We start from the raw sequence: 19,215 nt of genomic DNA on the forward strand, positions 1-19,215 counted from the left end.
TTTTAATCAATATACCAATCTTGTTTAAGGCATTCTGCTTGCTACTCATTTAACCTTCAGTTACCAGAGGAAAAAAAAAAAAAAGAAAAAGTATGCAACAGCATCATTCTGTACTTCTCCCTCTGCTACTTCCTCAGATTTTTGCTTTAAGCCACTGAGAAATATCACTAACATGTACAGATTTTGGTTCTGCCTCATGTTTTTCAGTGCTTTTAGCAACTTTTCTTTGAACTGAAAAAGGTCTGGTTCTTCAATAGACTTGGACTGAGCAGGGAACTGGCATTTTACAAACCATACATTCACATGCTAGAAGTAATAGTCACTAGAAAAAGCAAATCAACAATGCTGAGGGCTTATAAAAACAAATCCATGTATTTAGTGTATTTCTTGGCTACAATGTAAACATTGGTTTGGGTGTTTTGTCTCTTCTTTAATACTTTTGAAGTAACGGCACTTTGTAGGCACTTTAGTCTTTCAGCAAAAAATAATAGTCATTATGTATTGCCAGTAATTTCAGCTGCAGTGAAAAAGCGTAAGATAAATCTCTGTAATGTTATCAGTATCTTAATGGATAAAACATCACCCTCAGAACCTGGAACAACATCTAAAAAAGCACATTTTAGCTGTTCAATTCAAATGTTTTCTGAAGTGGTGAGTTTTAATTACTGTTGAAAGCAAGTTTGGGTAATTCCTCAAGCAAAGATTAGTGAGCATATTTCTGTATTCTCCTTAAGACCAGACTGGCCATGTTACAATGTTTTTGGCTTCACCACAGGAGCTAACAATCAACAAAACAGAAATAAAAAATGTTATCATTTATAAATTAAACTTTGACAGTGAAATCCACAACAGCTATGCATGCAGGCTTGGGTGGTTTTTTTTTCACTGTTGGAAGTATCAAGTAGATGAGAACCGTGAAATGACAAGGTAGGTTAAAAATTACCCAAAAGTAAACCAGTAAAAAAAAAAGCCAATGATGTGCTTAATCTGTCTTTATCACATCCTACTTTATGCCTTTAGAAAATCTCCACTATCCACATGGCACAGAACAGTGTAGGAATTACTGCAGCTATTTTCAGTGGGTGGGCTTCTGGATGTGGCACTTGGGGACAGGGTTTAGGGGTGATTATGGTGGTGCTTCATTGATGGTTTGACTAAATAATCTTTCAGGTTTCTTCAAACCTTGGTAATTCTGTGACTTTTTAAAACATAATTAAAAAGTCACTGCTATGAACTAGAAGTCAACTTCTTTCCTGATAATTGTAATTCATAATAAGTGTATCACTTTTGTCTTAGCCTAAACAACATTCCCAGTAAACTGAACCTTTTGGCAGCATATATATGTATAAGCAGAGACTTCACAGGATACAGAAACTGCACTACGATTTAAAGAAAATATTTAGAATTTTGTTTGTTGTATCTGGTTTCCCCATTCAACTTCTTTTCCAGAGCTCAAAACACCCTGCACAAAAAAGGCAAACCTGCATGACAAGGAGGATCTTTATTTTGCTCCTGTTGCTCACCTGTTTAGGCAGCAGTCCCTGGTGGGACAGGAGCCTCTCTGCAGTGATTTGCTCTCTGTAGCCACGGCTCCCCAGTGCTCAGGGCAACCACAAGACCCACCCACACCAAGACACCGTGTCTGACTTCATGAAAGGCCTCAAGCATCACCAAACTGGGAAAATAACAAGTACATTTCTCAATTTGTGTGGTCCTTTCCACACTATTACTTAGTATTTAAACAGAAAACAAATACTGCTTAGGTGAATTTCATTCACATAAAGCAAAATACAAAATTTACGCAATTTATGCTTTTATGTCTGTTTCATGGTCTCTCATAAATAATAAGCTAGTGCTAATAATTTTTAAGAGTGTTTTTTGTTTTGCTGGATTAAAAGTAACTAAAAATACACATCAACACACTCTGAAAATTTGTAACTCCCAGCTAGTCCTACATTTCATATCTATTCCAAACAAATCTTGGAATTTTCTGTTTGAAAGAGACTAATCCAGTAGCTGAACAGCAGCCTTAGAAAATTCTAAAACTTCAGAATACTTGTCACCAACATTTTTGTTTTAGTTTCCATTTAAAGTGTCCCAAATCTGAATCTAAAAGTTGCCAGCCTGACCATTAACATACAAAAAAAATTACTTTCTTCAGTGTTTATTTCCAACAAGAGCATTGATATTCATTAAAAACACCAACTTCAAAGTAAAATGACCAGCTAGAAACAACTAACAGCAGTTTTGTTTGTCAAAGAAAGTGTGAGCTTCTGAGTCAGCTTATTTTAATGTATATGTGACACCACAGTCACTGTTCCTCACATTATTATAGCACCTAACAGAGCTGTCACCAAACCATACTCGCTAGTTTTGAATGAAGAATGTACATTTAGATATAAAAAATGCACATTAAAAGCACATTCATGCACTCAGATATATGCTAAAGATATTAAGCAGATTCTAAAATTATAATAGGAAAAGCAGAGAGATTACAGGGGGATTACAGCATAATTTTCAGCTAATTAATTAGCTGCTTCACTATTTCGGAATAATTATGCCACTGTATTCTATTTACAATTGTCAGAACAGGAAGATTATATGTATTAAGTCAAAGAAGAAAAAGAAGAAATGTGATGGAAAGTTAAAAAAAGGTTTCCAACATTTTCACTATTTATTGACTTACAGTTATTAAATATGTGCTGTAAAACCACTGGAATTGCAATAGAAATAGCTTTGGCACAAAGAAAGCCATTTTTCACATAACATTTTTGATGGCATACACGAGGGTGCTATTGTTACAGTGAGGATTGGAGCTCCAAATTTCTTGCTATGCCTTTAAAAACTGAACAACAATGCAATCATGGGGTTTTACCTAATAAAAAACTTAATGGAAAAATTTAAACAAATATTAAACATAGAAGTATAGTCAGCTGAAAATCCAAGCATGCCAAATATATAAAAGACACAACCTTGTATCAATTGATATGTTACAGTTGTACACACACTAGTGACCCATTTAGTATGTTGTAAGTTGAATGTCTGGCTCTTGCTGTTGTGTACTGGGTTTGTTCAGAGCTGCATTTTATATTTGAGTGTTGACTTTGCAAAGCACTTGCAGTAGCAACCTTGAAATTTCAAATTATTTATTTATTGTTCCAAACTTTGTACTGCTTCTTGGCATATTCTACACCCAAAGAAATACAGCACCCTTACCATGGACTATCATAATTTAGGGCTAAGGAACATTCTCTTGTTTACTTATTTTTTGTTAAGTAGGTTGTAAATCCTCTGTCTTTTTCCTTTCTTTTTTTTTTCCAGACAGTAATAGCACTTGTTCAATTACAACAAGCCATTTAATTCTCTCCTGCCTAATGAACTGAAGTAAGAGCTGTGCAACAAAAATGCCAAGAGGAACAGAGATTCAGAATTCTTATGTAGAGAAGGATCTGAACAAATTTTAGGGTCTAATTTTATTATACACATAATTACCAATTAAATTTGTTACAAAGTACAAAATCTGGAATTATCCTTAAATGCAGAGTGAGGAAGTTAATCAACTTATTAGACAGCTGAATCAGGGTACTCTGCAGAGTAATGTATGTAATAGATTTAATTTCTAAAACATTTTCAAACTTTAAAGCAAAATACTGGAAATAAGAACTGGGAAACATACACTCCAAAAGCATTCCCCAACAATAAAGAGCCATTTGGTCAACTCAGCTAAGTCAGATGAATATTTGTTTTCTTGAAATCTAATTTCAATTTCTTAATGCTACTTTAACATTATTCCTTCAGTACAACAAAGGTATTGAAAAGTAATTACGGTGGCAGATGCATCCCTCTAGCTATACACTGCAACTTAGGCTGTGATCAATAGACATTGGTAAACATTTCATCCATGGAGTCCAAAAGCAAAACCAAATGAAGACAAAATTAAGCTTTTGGTCCACAAGATTTTTTTGGCAATTATTTCAAGATTGTGCATTCAGCAGCAGGAAAAACATTCTCAGTATAAGGAAAACATATTCAATATCTCCATCTGAATAATCTGTTTGGGAAAAAAAAATTCCTCTAATGGTTTTCTTTAGTATGTTAAACTACAAATATGCTGGGGTTTTTTTAATGGAATCCAAAGGATTTTACTGTAATGCTTTGTACACTGTAAAAGAGCACACACATAGACCAGCAAAACTGATGCAGTTGCATTTTCAGTGTAACATGCTCTCTTATTAACTAAACCCAACCAACTTGAAGTTACATAGGCAAGGTAAGACAAAGATAAATTGTTACATTGTAGAGCGATATTAACTTCACTGCGGAGCTAGATTTTTAATAGATATAGAGGATTCTTGCTTACAGTCATTTAACACATTTCTCCTCCAGTATGAAGCTCTGTGCCCCCTTCCTTGACTGTTTTTTTCCTAGCTATAGAAAGAGGAAGCAAAGACTCCTACTGCTGACCACAGTTTTTATTACTGTGCTAGGGCAGAAGCCTAAATGGTGGCACTTTCTTGCTTTCACCTGTGTAGGAGACAAAAATACTTATATAAACTTCCAAGAACTCCTTCATGAGGAGAACTGCCTGGAAAATTGTGCTCGTGAAAGACACAATCCATTCCCAACAAATTGATTCAGGCACAACAGTTTACCTAAAAATAAGTATGTAATCTAAAGGCATTTTAAACAGAAACACATTGAAGGTAGTACAGCACTGGAGAGAATCAAAAGCAACACAGTACATCTACAGTCAATTTCCCAGTGGAAGGAAATAATTTAAAGGTGAATTTTCAACACCTTGAACAATCAGAATATATAGGGAAATGTAATTTCTTGAAAAACAAACAGAATAGTAGATAGAAGAAGCAAAAGAAAAAAGTGTGTGTATCATATAAGCTAAAATGCTGGCTAACCTTTGAGCAACTTACGCTGAGTTAATAATAAGGCTGTTTTTACAAATATGAAATCCTCTGTATTTTTTGGAAGACACTGACTAAAGTCTGAAATTCACAAGAAAATTTAGTAAGATTAAAGACATTCCTATTAAAAAAGGCAGTTTGTCCAACTTACTACTCCAGATCTCTAGTCAAAGAGAAGCACGTGGGCAAATCAAGAGAGTTTCCTCAAAGAATACTGCCTACTCCCAAAAGGCCATTTTTTCCCACAGTGGCAAAACTTCAGAGTTAGCTTCATTGACTTAGAGAACCATCAGCAAAGTACATGAGCAACACTGACAACCAGCAGCACCATACCTGGAAGAAAGTAACCCAGTGCTGGCACGAGTACATTGCAATTGCAATCCACAAAACAAAGGCAGGCTGCCACGCACAAACCCATGACACACAACACTTGCAGTAGTAGCCACAAAGTTGCACCACCCAATGCAGAGAAATGCATTGACCAAACTACAGTTGACCAAAATACAGCCAGAGCATCCTCAGTCATAAGAAAGGAGTTGACAACATCCTTTGTGGGCTCTGCTCTGCATTCAAACAGGATGGAAAAAACACAAATAGCTAAATTCAACTTCCAAACAGGCTCCCCAAAGATTACAGAAATGCAGTAAGATCTTACACAGAGGAAAACCATGAAGAATTAGTTGGTTTATAAGACAAGACTTAAAATTTATTGCAGACAGCACTGACTTAGTATTACTGATGTAAATTCAATGTCAGATAAGCCAGCTGAGTGTCCAAGAGAAGGCTGTTATCCCTTTACTGCCGAGGGAGATTTTTGGATCTGGTTCAACACCTGTGATGTGCAAATTTGGTTTATACATTGAGTTAAACAAGCCATCCTCCCATATGAGAACCCTATAGCACCATATTTAGGCATGGCTGGTAGAGGATGGCCAAGGACAAGCTGGGATCCAATGGGCTGCAGGCACTGGGATTATAGCTAAGCAGTTTTATTGCAGGAGAAGGCAGCTAAAACATAATGCAAAGCATTACGTATCATGCCACAGCAAATTCTGAATGAAGAGAGAATCTTTTAATCAAAAAAAAAAAAAACTCCTAGTGGAAACACTTAGTCCTTTAACATTATCATGAAGCATATAGTTGACAAAATAAGGAAAATCCCTCAGCTGATGTTGTAACGAGACACAGCCTGAATAGCAAACAGCATCTAAAAGGTAGATAAAAGCCCTCTTCCTCAATTACAGTTCTCTAATTCCATTTGCTGCGTATCATTTTTCATATTTCATTCTTTAGTAAGCAGCTGGAGGACAGCAATGGCTTCAAAGCTAACAAAACTCTAAGAAGTTCAGTACTTCAGCTGAAATTTCCAGAGTACTCAGCAAATGAAGTGGAAACAAGCAACGAAAAACATGAATGCTCCACTCATTTCCAATAGATACTTGCAATAGTTACAGCAAAGAGAGGACAGATTTCGTATTAGGACAAAAGTAACACTCATCAATATTATTTTTGCTTGTTTACACTGGATTATGACTGCTTCATGCCAGAACATGCTATAGTATGCCTAAATAAAAAGAACAATAAGCAAGTATATGTAATTAGTTCTCTAGGATTAAATTATCTCTCACTATACAGAAGTCGAATTTTTTCAGAAGAGGAAATAGTTTTGACAGAAAAGTTATAAGAATATGTCAACTTTTTTTTTAAAATAAAACAGTTCAATTCTTTTATAAAAGCCCTTTAATGATACTAGAAAGCAAAAAGGCAAGGAAAAAATATAACCTTAAAGGTGTAATTCAAAGACAGCCTTACTGTTACAAGTGCAGAACATTTCTTAAACTTACCTCTCCTCCGTTAACATACTCCATCACAAAACACAAACGATCCTTTGTCTGGAAGGAATATTTCAAGGACTTGCAAAGAAAACAGCAAAATCAAACCAATTATCATCTTATATTTACCCAATGTCTTGCACTTAAACTGTAACAAAATTTTATCTTTTTGAGCAGAAAATTCTGATTTTGGCAAGACCTTTATGAGTGATTGAAAGTGCAACTCTGTCTGGAGCTTGAGTTAAATTAACACAAAATCTTTCAAGTGTTTCTTCATCTCTGCTACATGTCCACTGATATGAAAACATCATGCTTATTACAAGAAAGTATTAAGTGGGTACTAAGAGACACAATTTCATACAGTACCAGCTATTTCTACTCACTATTTTATGATGTCCACTTCCACAGTGCCCATGAGGAGAGAGATTATCATATTCTTTTTCATTTCTCCCAAATGAAATTTTAAAAGTCATCTTAACATCCAGCTTGCTTTCATTTCCAAAGCAAGGACTTTCTAGTTTTGTATTATGGAATGTTAAGGATGCTAAGTGCCAAATGAATATATTAATTTCCATATAATTTTAAAGTTGCAACAGATGTTATGATCTTAATTAAAATTTTTGATTTTTCAATGTTGACTTATTAATGATACCACAGAAAATCTACACATGAAGACTTAGCCTAAAAGAAAGGAAATTCAGTAGAACTATATGCAACTAAACTGCATATCTCAATACAAAACTTGCTGAAGAATAACAGAAAGGTAAGAAGATACCACCTGTATCATGTGCAGTACCACTGTTGCATTTTTTGATGGGAGGTACCCCTGCTCTTGCTTAACATTACACTCTACTTCAAGAAACATTACAGGAATTCTTTCATCTTTACTGAATTTCCAAGGATATTTTGACCTGCCAATGTAAATGCAATCCTCTGCTTTCCAAAAAAGTTAAGTTTTTTTAAATAGGAAAGCTTCCATGCTATACCTCGAAATTTTATTCCAAAAAAAAAATTCCCTGGCTCAAAAAGCATGTTCATTATATGTTGAAATATAGGGAAGTATTTTTTAATATATTCTCAAGCAAGAGGAATTAGAATTGCTTCTACAGAAGAAAGTCACCTGTAAAGTTAAATCAATTAATTGTCACTTTTCATGAGTTTCTTTTGAAACATTTTCATCTTTTCTGTCTTTCCCTTCTATTAAATATTAACCATATGAAGACAGTGGTAGTGGGATTGGAGTTTTGTGGCTCTATAAGTTACTTGTTTTGAACAAATAAAATAGCTATTTTTATTGTTTTACTGATTTTTAATTAAATTTTCTTGGTAAAAAATACTTGCACTTCTGTGAAATTAATATCTTTTATTTTAAAAGTGTTTGTATACAAAAACTACAAAAAATTGCACAATGGTTACACATTTCTACAATTAAATTTATTTTCAGTACAGTAAAGCTTTACAAATTTACTAGAAATTTTTTTTCTGAATTCTTAATTAATTCTTGGTATCCTGATGAAGGATATCAATAGCACCAGATAGCTACAGATTGTTTACAAATCATCATGAGAAAAAATTCAAAATTACTAAAATATGTTCATAATGGATGCTAAATATTACCTGCTAATGTACTTCAAACTGGTTCCTAATACTTACTGTTAAAAAAGGGTGTCTGGTGTTTTTCAATACTCTGCTTTCTGTAAGAGTGTGAGCCACTTCATCCTGTGAAATAAAGAGGAGAAGAAGTAGGTCTGGATTAAGATATAAAATTGTTATTGAATTAATTATAAGGAAAAAGTCGGGAGGGAGGGAGGAAGGAAGTGGTGGAAGGAAGGAAGCAAGTGTCGGAAGGAAGTGTCGGAAGGAAGGAAGTGTCGGAAGGAAGTGAGGAAGGAAGGAAGGAAGGAAGGAAGGAAGGAAGGAAGGAAGGAAGGAAGGAAGGAAGGAAGGAAGGAAGGAAGGAAGGAAGGAAGGAAGGAAGGAAGGAAGGAAGGAAGGAAGGAAGGAAGGAAGGAAGGAAGGAAGGAAGGAAGGAAGGAAGGAAGGAAGGAAGGAAGGAAGGAAGGAAGGAAGGAAGGAAGGAAGGAAGGAAGGAAGGAAGGAAGGAAGGAAGGAAGGAAGGAAGGAAGGAAGGAAGGAAGGAAGGAAGGAAGGAAGGAAGGAAGGAAGGAAGGAAGGAAGGAAGGAAGGAAGGAAGGAAGGAAGGAAGGAAGTGTCGGAAGGAAGTGTCGGAAGGAAGTGTCGGAAGTGTCGGAAGTGTCGGAAGTGTCGGAAGGAAGGAAGGAAGGAAGGAAGGAAGGAAGGAAGGAAGGAAGGAAGGAAGGAAGGAAGGAAGGAAGGAAGGAAGGAAGGAAGGAAGGAAGGAAGGAAGGGTGGGTTACAGTACAGTTTTGAAAACTTAATGAATGTTCACATTTTTGAGGAAATATTTCACAAAAATCTGACAACATATTTTAATTGGTTTTCTCATTTTCTTGTTTTAAAATGAAATCTTTACACTCAATTCAGAGAAGAAAGAAATTATAATATTGGATTTGATAGCTTAAAAACACAGTCATCACAACTTCACAGCTCTGGTATGAATCACCTGAACAATGTATCTACAGAGAGACTAAACCAATGTGCAAGACATGTACACACCGAGTAACTGACAGGCAAATATAAAACCCAGTCTCATCCCGCCAAGTGTTAAGTAAAGTCAGGTTTGCTGGTTTTAAACTTCCACTTGGTTTGGGGTTGGTTTTGTTTTTATCCACCCAAGCTGTCCTCAGGAGCCCAGTGGTGAGCAGTGCTGCTCTGACCAGGATGAGCATCCCTAAGGACTTTGGCCTCATCCTTGGGAATGGGAGATGTCCACATAACCCCCAACTCATTTCCAGCCACAATTTGGAAGAGAGGCACTTTGGGGAGAGACAGTGGCACTGTCCTGTCTGTGAGCCTGAACAGGACAGATCAAAATGAGCTCTGTATCAGAGAGAAGGAAACTGGGCAGTTGCTGTGGATGTTTGCTTCCTGGCAAGCTCATCCATGTTTGTTCCCTGCTCCCTCCACGGGCCAGCCCTGGGGTGGGCACCATGCAGGGGCAAAGAAGGAGCCTGGGGGTGCCAGTGAGGCCCCAGGGGCATGGGGGCATGGGGGCATGGCTGTCACAGCACCAGCTGTGCAGAGAGCAGAGCTGAGCAGGGTGAGGGAACCAGCACAGCGGGCAGAGCTCGCCCTGAGCTACAACACCAGCAGCTCCTGAGGGCTAGGGAGAAAAAGCACATAATTGACCCCCCACCAAGGGAATACACAGAATTTTGTACAATTCTGCATGTAACACATGCTGTGGATCCCCCTCCCCAGGCTGCCAGGGGCCAGGCCTGAAAGGCCCAGGAGCCACTGGGAGGGTGCAGCCATTTTCTGTAGCGCTAAGCGACCGCCAAGCTTTGTGTTACACTGAACTAAAGACTACTCTGGTGTGACTCAAACTTCTACTGTAAACCTACAGAAGTAAATATATTTAGTCAGAGTACACGTTAATATCGCTACAAATAATACCAATATAACATTATTGTACTACACACATGCTTATCAGACTATGCTCAGAAGATAAGGTATTATTAAACTGGAAAGTAAACACAGATGTCAGGAGTTTTAAATTAGACTTTAAAAATTGTCAAAATAGGAAGTTGAACAACAACAACAGAGTCAGTGGTAATAGATTGTGATGCCATTTAGCTGAATAGCAGTGCAATATTGAGTACACTATAACAATATACAGGGGGAAACACTAAAACTAAAAACCACACTTCAAGGAGAAAAACAAGCACAAAAGGTTCATTTAATTATTTATTTATTTTTAAACCTCTGTGGTTCACCAGCTATATGGCACAAAAAGCTGGCAATGGCCAGTTTTTCTGGAATTGCTTCAGGAGTTTGTAATATTGGTAGTCATTTCCTTGTAAGTGTAGCCTTAATCTGTCATGTAAACAGGATAAACAGATTTAGCCTGAACTGGGCAGATGCGATACAGCTGTCAATGTACCACTTTTCTGCTTCATACTGTGCTTAGGGCTTTTATAGGGCTACTTTTTGCAGAGGCAGGTAGCAATAGGACAAGAAGCCTAAAACTTTAGTCTAAAACTAAAAAGAGAGAGATTTAGATTAAATGCTAAGGAGAAATTCTTTACTGAGAGAGTGGTCAGACACTGGGAACAGGTTGCCCGGAGCAACTGTGCATGTCCCATCCCTGGAAGTGTTCAAGGCCAGGTTGGATAGTTCCACCTGGAATAGTGGAATGTGTCCCTGCCCACAGCAGGGGGGTTGGAACAAGATGATCTTTTAGGTGCCTTCCAACCAAAGCCTTTCTGTGATTCTAGAGTGTATATTATATCATTTACATGCTGAATTGGGACTGCAGATTTATTTTACCTAGTGACCCTATCCTTAGCACCGATCTTCAGAGCTAAATGCTATTGATAAATCCCCATAGCATGTTCACAGCCTGACTGGGCTAAATTAAAATTCAATCTTATTTCTTCAAAATTTCTCTACCTTTATACATACTTCTATGAACAAGATTTTTTTGCTCACCTTAGACAAAGTTTCCCAATAATCAGCTTTAATCAATTCTAATAAGTCAGTGACATTGTTGCAGACAACAAAGTAATTAGAAAACCCCTAAAATTTAAAAATCTGTTTGGTATTGGTACAAAGAAACAAGTTGAAATGCTCTGAAGGCTGGAAGGATACAAGCCAGCAGCTGCAGAACAGGAGCTCACAGGATCTCCTGTGGATCCCCAGATGCCAGGGGTGAGCAGAACATTGGTCATGGATGTCAGGCTGGAGACAGAGGCTCAACATGCAGCAACCAGACAGGCTCTGAGCCCCACAGGGCAAACCACAAAGATTGCTGCCAGGTCTTACAAGGAGGGCCACTGAGGGCTCCTTCCCATGCAGAATCAGGGTAGGGCAGCAGCAATGCCCTCTGTTCTTCCTGTATCTCCTGACTATGAAGAAGAAAAGGGCACTCTTTGCTGCTGTTAGCCCAAACCATGCACATACTACCCAGGCTGCCACTGCACACAAGACAGCTGCTGAGGGCACACAGAACTCATAGGTCAGCCTCTTCACTGCTGAAGACATAAATTTAAGTCTCTCCCTCTGTAACAGGGCTAGTTATAATGACACTCAAGGAAATACAATTGTCTTTGAGATCTCCATTCCTCTGCCAAATTTAATTGCAACTGATCTACACATTCTAAAGCTATTAGAAAGAGCGTGACAGACAATGAACATAGACTGCAAAACACTTGTAAGCCCTGTTTTCATAGGTCATAGGAAAACCATACAATTCTGAAGGTTATTTTAATATTTAATATATATAAAATAGTGTTTACCCATTCACATTCAGTTTTTATGGATACTGATATTGTTAGCTTCAAGCATTCAAAAATATCAGTCAGATCCACATTCCTCGAAATATTCTCATTAAATAATTGGGATTCTTCTTAATTCTGTCTCATTTTGATACATGTATGTAGGTTTCTTGCTTTCAACTTCTGTGGAAGTGGGATTCAAAACTTCAGAATTGCTAGAAGTAAAGCTCAGAGTATATGATCTAAATTTTAGCTTAAGTGACATTATGACCATGCACAAGAGCCAGTGACAGTAAACAAGTTTAAGTGATTGGACAATGCCAGTTTAAACCACAACTTCAGCCATCAGCTTCAAACTTTTCCTATTTCTCAAAAACTGAAAAAATGGAATTGTTAGTCCCATGCATAGCAATCTTATACAACACAGCAGAAACAGAGCACAGGCCCATTCAATTAATGTGTTTATCTGAATAAACCTGCAACTGACTTAGAAAAAAAAGTGAAGCATCCAATATGCCTCACAATGCACTTTTTGTTGTATAAACTCAGATTGCACTATCTTGCTGCCCAGTAAAATCTCTCAGTGTTTTAGCACATTCTAGATTATAAAATAGGGAAAAAGCATGCAAAATGGTAATACGGTTTTTTTTGCATTCTTGTTTTCTGAAGATACACACATACTTCTATCAAACTAAGTTTAGCCTCAAAAATCAATACACCTTATGTATTAAATAGTGATTATTCCATTCTTGAAAATGACCCAATAGTAAAAATAGAAACTTTCTTACCTTTGCAATGATTACTTCTTTTTTCAAAATCTTCATAGCATAGTATTTGCCACTAGCCTTCTCTCGGACCAGGATAACTTTGCCAAACGTGCCTTTGCCCAGTAGTTTTAAGTAATCAAAATCATTCATTGTCTATAAGGAACAAAGAACAAGGATTAGCAAGACTTAGGTTATCCCATTCCAATACATAACCAAACCCTGTTACTGATGAAACAAAAACAGTTTAAAAAAATAGGCCCAATTCTGTGATAAAGTTTGTAATCAAAGAATTGTTTAGGTTAAGAAAGACCCTTAAGATCATCCAGTTCTGCTGTTAACCAAACACTACCAAGTCTGCCACTAAACAGGTCCCTAAAGGCCACATCTACATGTCTTTTAAATAGCTACAGGGATAGTGACTCTGCCACTTCCCTGGGCAGCCTGTTTCCATGCTTGACAACTCTTTCAATGAAGAAATATTTCCTAATATCCACTCTAAACCTCTCCTGAAGCAACTTGAGGCACTTTCTTTCATTCTTCTTACTTGGGGAAAGAGATCAATCCGCCTCCTCTTGCTATACCCTCCCTTCAGGCAGTTGTGGAGAACAGTAAGGTCCCCTCTTTCTCAAGGCTAAGCATGCCCAGCTCCCTCAGCTGCTCCTCATAAGACTTTGCCCTGGACACTTCACCATCTCCATTGCCCCTCTCTGGATACACTAGAGCATTGATCAGATCACTGAACCTTTTCCCCTGGATTATGGGGGTTTCATTCTGCTTCCCCTCCCTGTATTCCACTTTGGGGAGGGGCTGAGTACCCAGAGAACACTGCTCTTGCTACTCTTCACCAAGGCAAAGAAGGCAGCTAGCTGCTGTCATTAAATCAGCAGGATAAATCATTCAGTAGTATTAATATAATGCTCAAAAGCCAAGTACTGCAAACACTTTTATTTTTATAAAGCACACACAGGACAAGGCCTTAGCCTAAAGCAGCGTTTCAAGAATGCACCACATTTAAGAAAGTTCATGAACTCCTGCTTTACCAGGGACACACAAACATGGTGTATCAGTAGGTTTTGCATAACACCAACCACTGCACTGAGGGCTTTTTTGAAACATAGACAATCCTAACTGAAATGTTGTACCTATAAGACTTTACAGCAGCCTTTCCATTAGAATTAGACTTTTAAAAATTTCAATAGAGATTACAATTATACGGTATTTACATTAATCAATCTGGGTCTGAAAAGGAGGAGGTGGCAAGTTTTCATCTTTCCTGTGACTCTTACTGGCCTAGTTTTGCAGGTTAAACACAGTACATCCAAGAGCTGGTTCCATCCACAGACAAATCAAGTCTCGTAGGTTTATCAGCTCAGCTGGCATGCCACACATGGTAAGAGTATGACCAGATGATCTCAGATCCCAAAGCAGTATAGCCACTTTCTGGAGTCCAAAGTTTTAGTCAATAATCCTCTTACTTTTGCAAGTAAGCCAGTTCAGAAGCATCAGCTCCATGGTCTATGCAGATGCAAAGATGAGGATGTATAGAAAAAAGAGAACAATACTGAGAACACAGTGACTGCACAGGGCTGCCTTGAATTGACAGCAGAATTTACTTGGCCAATCACTGGGTGCTTCTACAGCACATCTTTCATTCTGCTGTGTTAGTGGCTTGGTTGCAGCACCACAAAACCATTTTGTTTTGAGTTTTGCAACTGGAGAAAAGCAGCTACAAATTCTGAAAGGAAATACCCTCACCTATTCTTGTTATAGCACTGGCTTGCAGCATCAATGACCTTTCTTCCTTTGTGAAAAGCACACCTCAAAACATTTTTAAAGAGTAATCATACTCTGAGTCTCAGTATTGCAAAGTTAAATGTACTTAATCCTGCTTTGTGAGTGAAAAAGATCATACCTTATCTTTCATCTTCTCAGTGCCTCTTTTTATCTCTAGTCATGGCCTCAGGCAGTTGTGTTGAATACTGCTCTTCTGGATAAAATTCTACTTGTAGTTTCCACAAGAGAATTAGTACTTTCCTTATCTCTACCAGAAATACCTCTTAACACTGCCTACATATTTCACACACATTCCAGGTGTAGAGGCATTGGGCATATCCCTGGTGTGTGACTGCAAATAGCAGCAGCAAAATATATTCACTCAGGTGAGAGAAAAAAGGGCAAAATCACCTTCTGAAATTATTTATTCCTTTAAGCTCAAGTGCATGATACTATTACTGTGGATCTGAATTTGCTGTTGACAAACTCTAAAGCAATTTATGCAGTTGTTCACTCAGAGTCAGTTTGCAATGTGCTCACATACAAGGCTGAAGTTCCATCAACCACATCAATGCACAATTCCTCAGCTTTTAAGTGTTCAACCTGCAACTTCAAAGCTGCAAAAGGTCTTCAACACTGCATTTAACACCTGGATACCTGGGTGTTTCAAAGCTTCATTAAGAAGAGGGTGCTTCCCATATATCAATTCTAGCTGCATCAATAGGAAATAAATCTTTTTCCCATCTAACTGTTGATTGGTAGCTTCTAAGCCAACTAACCTTGATGCTCACACAAACATTTTGCAGTAACAGATCTTGCTTTGCTGCTCAAACCACCTCACATCAGGAGGAACAAAACTGCATTTATCCCAGCAAGAAATATGAGTAACGGAGATTTCAAAAGCTCAGTATAATTTTTACCTAAAGCAAACTCATTTTACACAACTGAATGTAAAGTTAAAGTTTATTACTACAGACAAATCTTTGAAGAGTCAGTTTTTCCAAAACCTACTCTAATGTGTGATAACCTGCAGTGCATGTTGTAGTATGCGAAGCTGTGATCACAACATTGTGTGGCTCCTTGTTTTCAATCAACTAAAGGTAAGACTTCTCAATGATCACTTTCAGTTCAGTACTTTGGGAAGTCAGGTTACCTGCTCCATGGCTCTGTGACAACCATCAAGCAGAAAACAATTGCCTTTGAGCAAAAGCAGTGAATATTGACAGAAAAACATGAAAAATTAAAAATGCATTCAAAACACAATTCAAGTAGGAGAAGAGTAATTCAGGGCAAAATCCTTCAGTCATAAGCTATTGTGCTCCCTGACAAACAATGGCTGACAGCTTTATTGATAAAAAATACTGAGCTGTGACTGAGTGACTGAGAGTTGAGTGACTGTAACAATCTATCCCTTTACCAGTCACAAATTTATGAGATCACATGCAACCTTAGAGGAGTAACTTCTCCAACACTTCTGATTTTCTCTAAGACATTGGACTTAGAGAGTGACCAACAGAGTCTGAATTAAACCAGGTCAGAAAAACTGCCCTTTGCCCATACACAGAAGGAGGATCCTGGCTCAACTGATCACAGACATGGATTTGACACTAAGGGCAGCAAGTCAAACTGAAAGACTGATTTGCCCAAAATTTGCTTACATAATGTTCAGCAAAGCAGTCATGAATCTAGATGCAAGCTCAGTGAAAACAAGTTAAAAATATATGTATATTTATAAGAGAAAGGTAATAGGTTTGCAAGATTTTGAGCCATGGCTTAACAGCACATTATGGCTGTAGTGTTAGTTCTAAGAATAAAGTCTCCTGATGCTCTCATTCCTTAGAAGCTTAGCAGAAGGCTTAGAGATGATACGCAGCGCAGGGTAACTCAAAAAGCCTGCCAAAGAACACAAGACCTTGGGAGATAAAAACACAGATGCCATAGCTAGGGGTGTACTGAAAACTGGTGGGAAAATGGAAATACTTCCTAAACCTGAAGGAAGATGGTAACTTTGGAGGCTCCCATAAGATTGGATTCTTTCTCTTTCATGATTTTCCCTAGTTTTTCATTCCTAATGTACTCCAAGTTTTGAATATTTTCTTCATTACATTACTTTTAGGCTTCCTCTGAAAAATCTGTTCTTTATTCATCCTGCATCCTGCAAATCAAATTTGTAAACAAAGAAAAAGCAATGAAGCCACAGGAAACTGCACTAACCAAAAAAACACGATGTTCAGCTTTCTATAAAACCTTTTTACTCCCCTAAGGAAATATCTGTTGACCATCTAAACACATCATCCCCTATGGATGATCTGCTCACCAAAATACACCCTAATGTAGGTGTTGAAAATTCCTTCCAAAGAAACTAAATTTTTTTTTTATTCCTGATGTGCACAATTGTGCACATCCACATTAGACCATGTGGATTTTTTATCTGATTTCCTTAAAGAAAAACTCTACTAAGAAGTAATAGTACAGCAATAAGTAAAAGTAGTTGGCTAAGAATTTTGAGTATTACAAATTTTAGTGATGTGTAAAACTTGAATTGCACATTGACACCATTTTAAAAAATTGGGGAAAACGAGAGGTGCTTGTGGTTCTTCCAGCTAATCTAAGCAGGGATGTAGCTGTCGTGTTTATTCAAATCAAGTTTCACATCCTAAAGGCTGTTTTCTTTTCGCTACCTTTTCAGAGAAGAACAGGCCCAACTCCTCTCTGTCTTGTCTCTTAATCTGATTATGCTCTTCTACTCATATGTATACCATCTGGTGCATGCACAAGCAAAATTCACTGGGCTTAGATGTAAAATCAGGTGACAAAACAAGCTTTTGTCAAAAAAGGACACATTGTGTAAAAATCACTGAAAGGAAAGAAATCCAATACAAAAAAAAAAAATCAATAAAAATGCATTAATTCATCATAACTGAAATGGTTCTGATTACATTAACAACTACGAAAGATTAAACAACAGCTTTTCAGAGACATTTCTACAATAGAGAAACAGTTTTTAAAAGACTCATTTTTCACAGTCCAATGAAGTTGGAGGCATTGGCAATTCCCTGTCATAGTGGTCACTTCACATTTTTTATTTCAAAAACTTCTGAGCATCTTTCACTAACATCTTCCAACAGATAGAAATCTGCTGTGGGATTCTGAGTTTTGGCTCTATTATTTCTATTTTCTTTTTTTTTTTTTTTTTTACTTTATTACCTTTTTATTTATCCTTTTTTCCTAGTTCTGCTATTTTGCTCTGTTATTAGATGTTGAACATCAACATTCTTCATTTCACCTTTGTTCTATAGAGTTTGCTTTTTGCTGCCAAAGCCATTAAATATTTGCTTTTGGTTGCCAAAGCCATTAAATTTTCCATACACTGTCCCAGCATATTATTGCAGCATTTCTTAAAGCACAAGTGGCAAGACAGAAACAAAACTGATCCTCCTACCCCTGTTCCCACAACCCCTTTTGCTGAATGGGAAAACACACTGCACTGTGGACAAGGAGAGCACATTCCAGATAAACTCCTTGTATCAGACAGCATTAATTTTGACACCTGGAAAACAAGTGTTGTTACGCAGTGGTTTTGTACTCCACTAAGAGGATACACAGGCTTGGAACACTGCTCAGATCTTTAACAGAGCAGCCCCAAATCCCTTCCACACAATCACACTGCCTTTCACAAGGCTGACACATCTTAAACACTGCCTCTGTCTCACTGCCACTTATATTTTACCCTGGAGCACAGTCATTAAATATCCATGCCATCAGGCTAAAGGTTTACAGTCAGCCTGACAATATATATTGAGAGCATTGTTACAGCTCTATATAATTGATTTTAACTTTTTCTATAGTAGACAAAGGTTAGAAATTTGTATACAATGTAACTGCATAAAAAGAACTCTGTTTGGACAGCAAACTCAAGTTCTTAAAAATTAAGACATGCTAGAACTAAAGTTACCTATGGCATCTTTTTTATATTCTGAAGGGTGTAGCTCTCAGCCCTGACTTTTCTATGGTTCTTGCTTCATGTATCACAACAAACAAAACACACTCTATTAGTAAATAAAGAAATGTTCACCATTTCTTGTATTGTTCATCACTCAAAGGCATTCAGTTACGTGAGCTATAAGACTGTTTTGCTCTGTTACCAGACTTTTACTTGGTTTTCTACAGGTTTTACTTCTAGTTAGAAAAATAAAGTCAGTCCTATGTAAACTGGTTATTATTTTTTCATGCAATTTCAGTGAATTTCTTGAGTCATGTCAACTCTGTATAGCAAATAAGGGACATGAGTTTGAGGAGACACATGAGCAAACTTTGAGTGGCATCAGATCTTTAAAACATGCTCTTGGCTGTGTGTTTAACCTGCTGACTCTGGAGATGCAACCACAAGTATGTTATAGTCAGCAATGTACGTGTTCCTACTCAGACCAAAAGCTGTAAAGGACCACAGAAAAATGAAATGCTGTTTTCTTTAATACATTGAAAACTAAAGCAAAGTTATTTCCCAAGTTAGCAAAACCCAAGGTCATTAAAAGCCAGATCCTGCTAGCCTTTCTCATGCAAATCA

At 37.4% G+C, this 19,215-nt stretch overlaps 1 protein-coding gene across 2 annotated transcripts in view; it reads right to left on the reverse strand.

Moving 5' to 3' along the window:
• The window catches only part of AKT3 (AKT serine/threonine kinase 3), a 151,581-nt gene that overhangs the window by 39,867 nt on the left and 92,499 nt on the right, over positions 1-19,215 (reverse strand). For both annotated transcript variants that reach the window (XM_059467292.1, XM_059467293.1), the window contains 3 exons: positions 12,897-13,028; positions 8,405-8,470; positions 6,764-6,832 (listed from right to left, as the gene is read on the reverse strand). In XM_059467292.1, coding sequence (XP_059323275.1) covers positions 6,764-6,832; positions 8,405-8,470; positions 12,897-13,028 — 267 coding nt within the window. The remainder of the gene's footprint in view (positions 1-6,763; positions 6,833-8,404; positions 8,471-12,896; positions 13,029-19,215) is intronic.

The sequence above is a fragment of the Ammospiza nelsoni genome, chromosome 3, assembly GCF_027579445.1.
Source record: "Ammospiza nelsoni isolate bAmmNel1 chromosome 3, bAmmNel1.pri, whole genome shotgun sequence".
Taxonomy (NCBI): Eukaryota; Metazoa; Chordata; class Aves; order Passeriformes; family Passerellidae; genus Ammospiza; species Ammospiza nelsoni.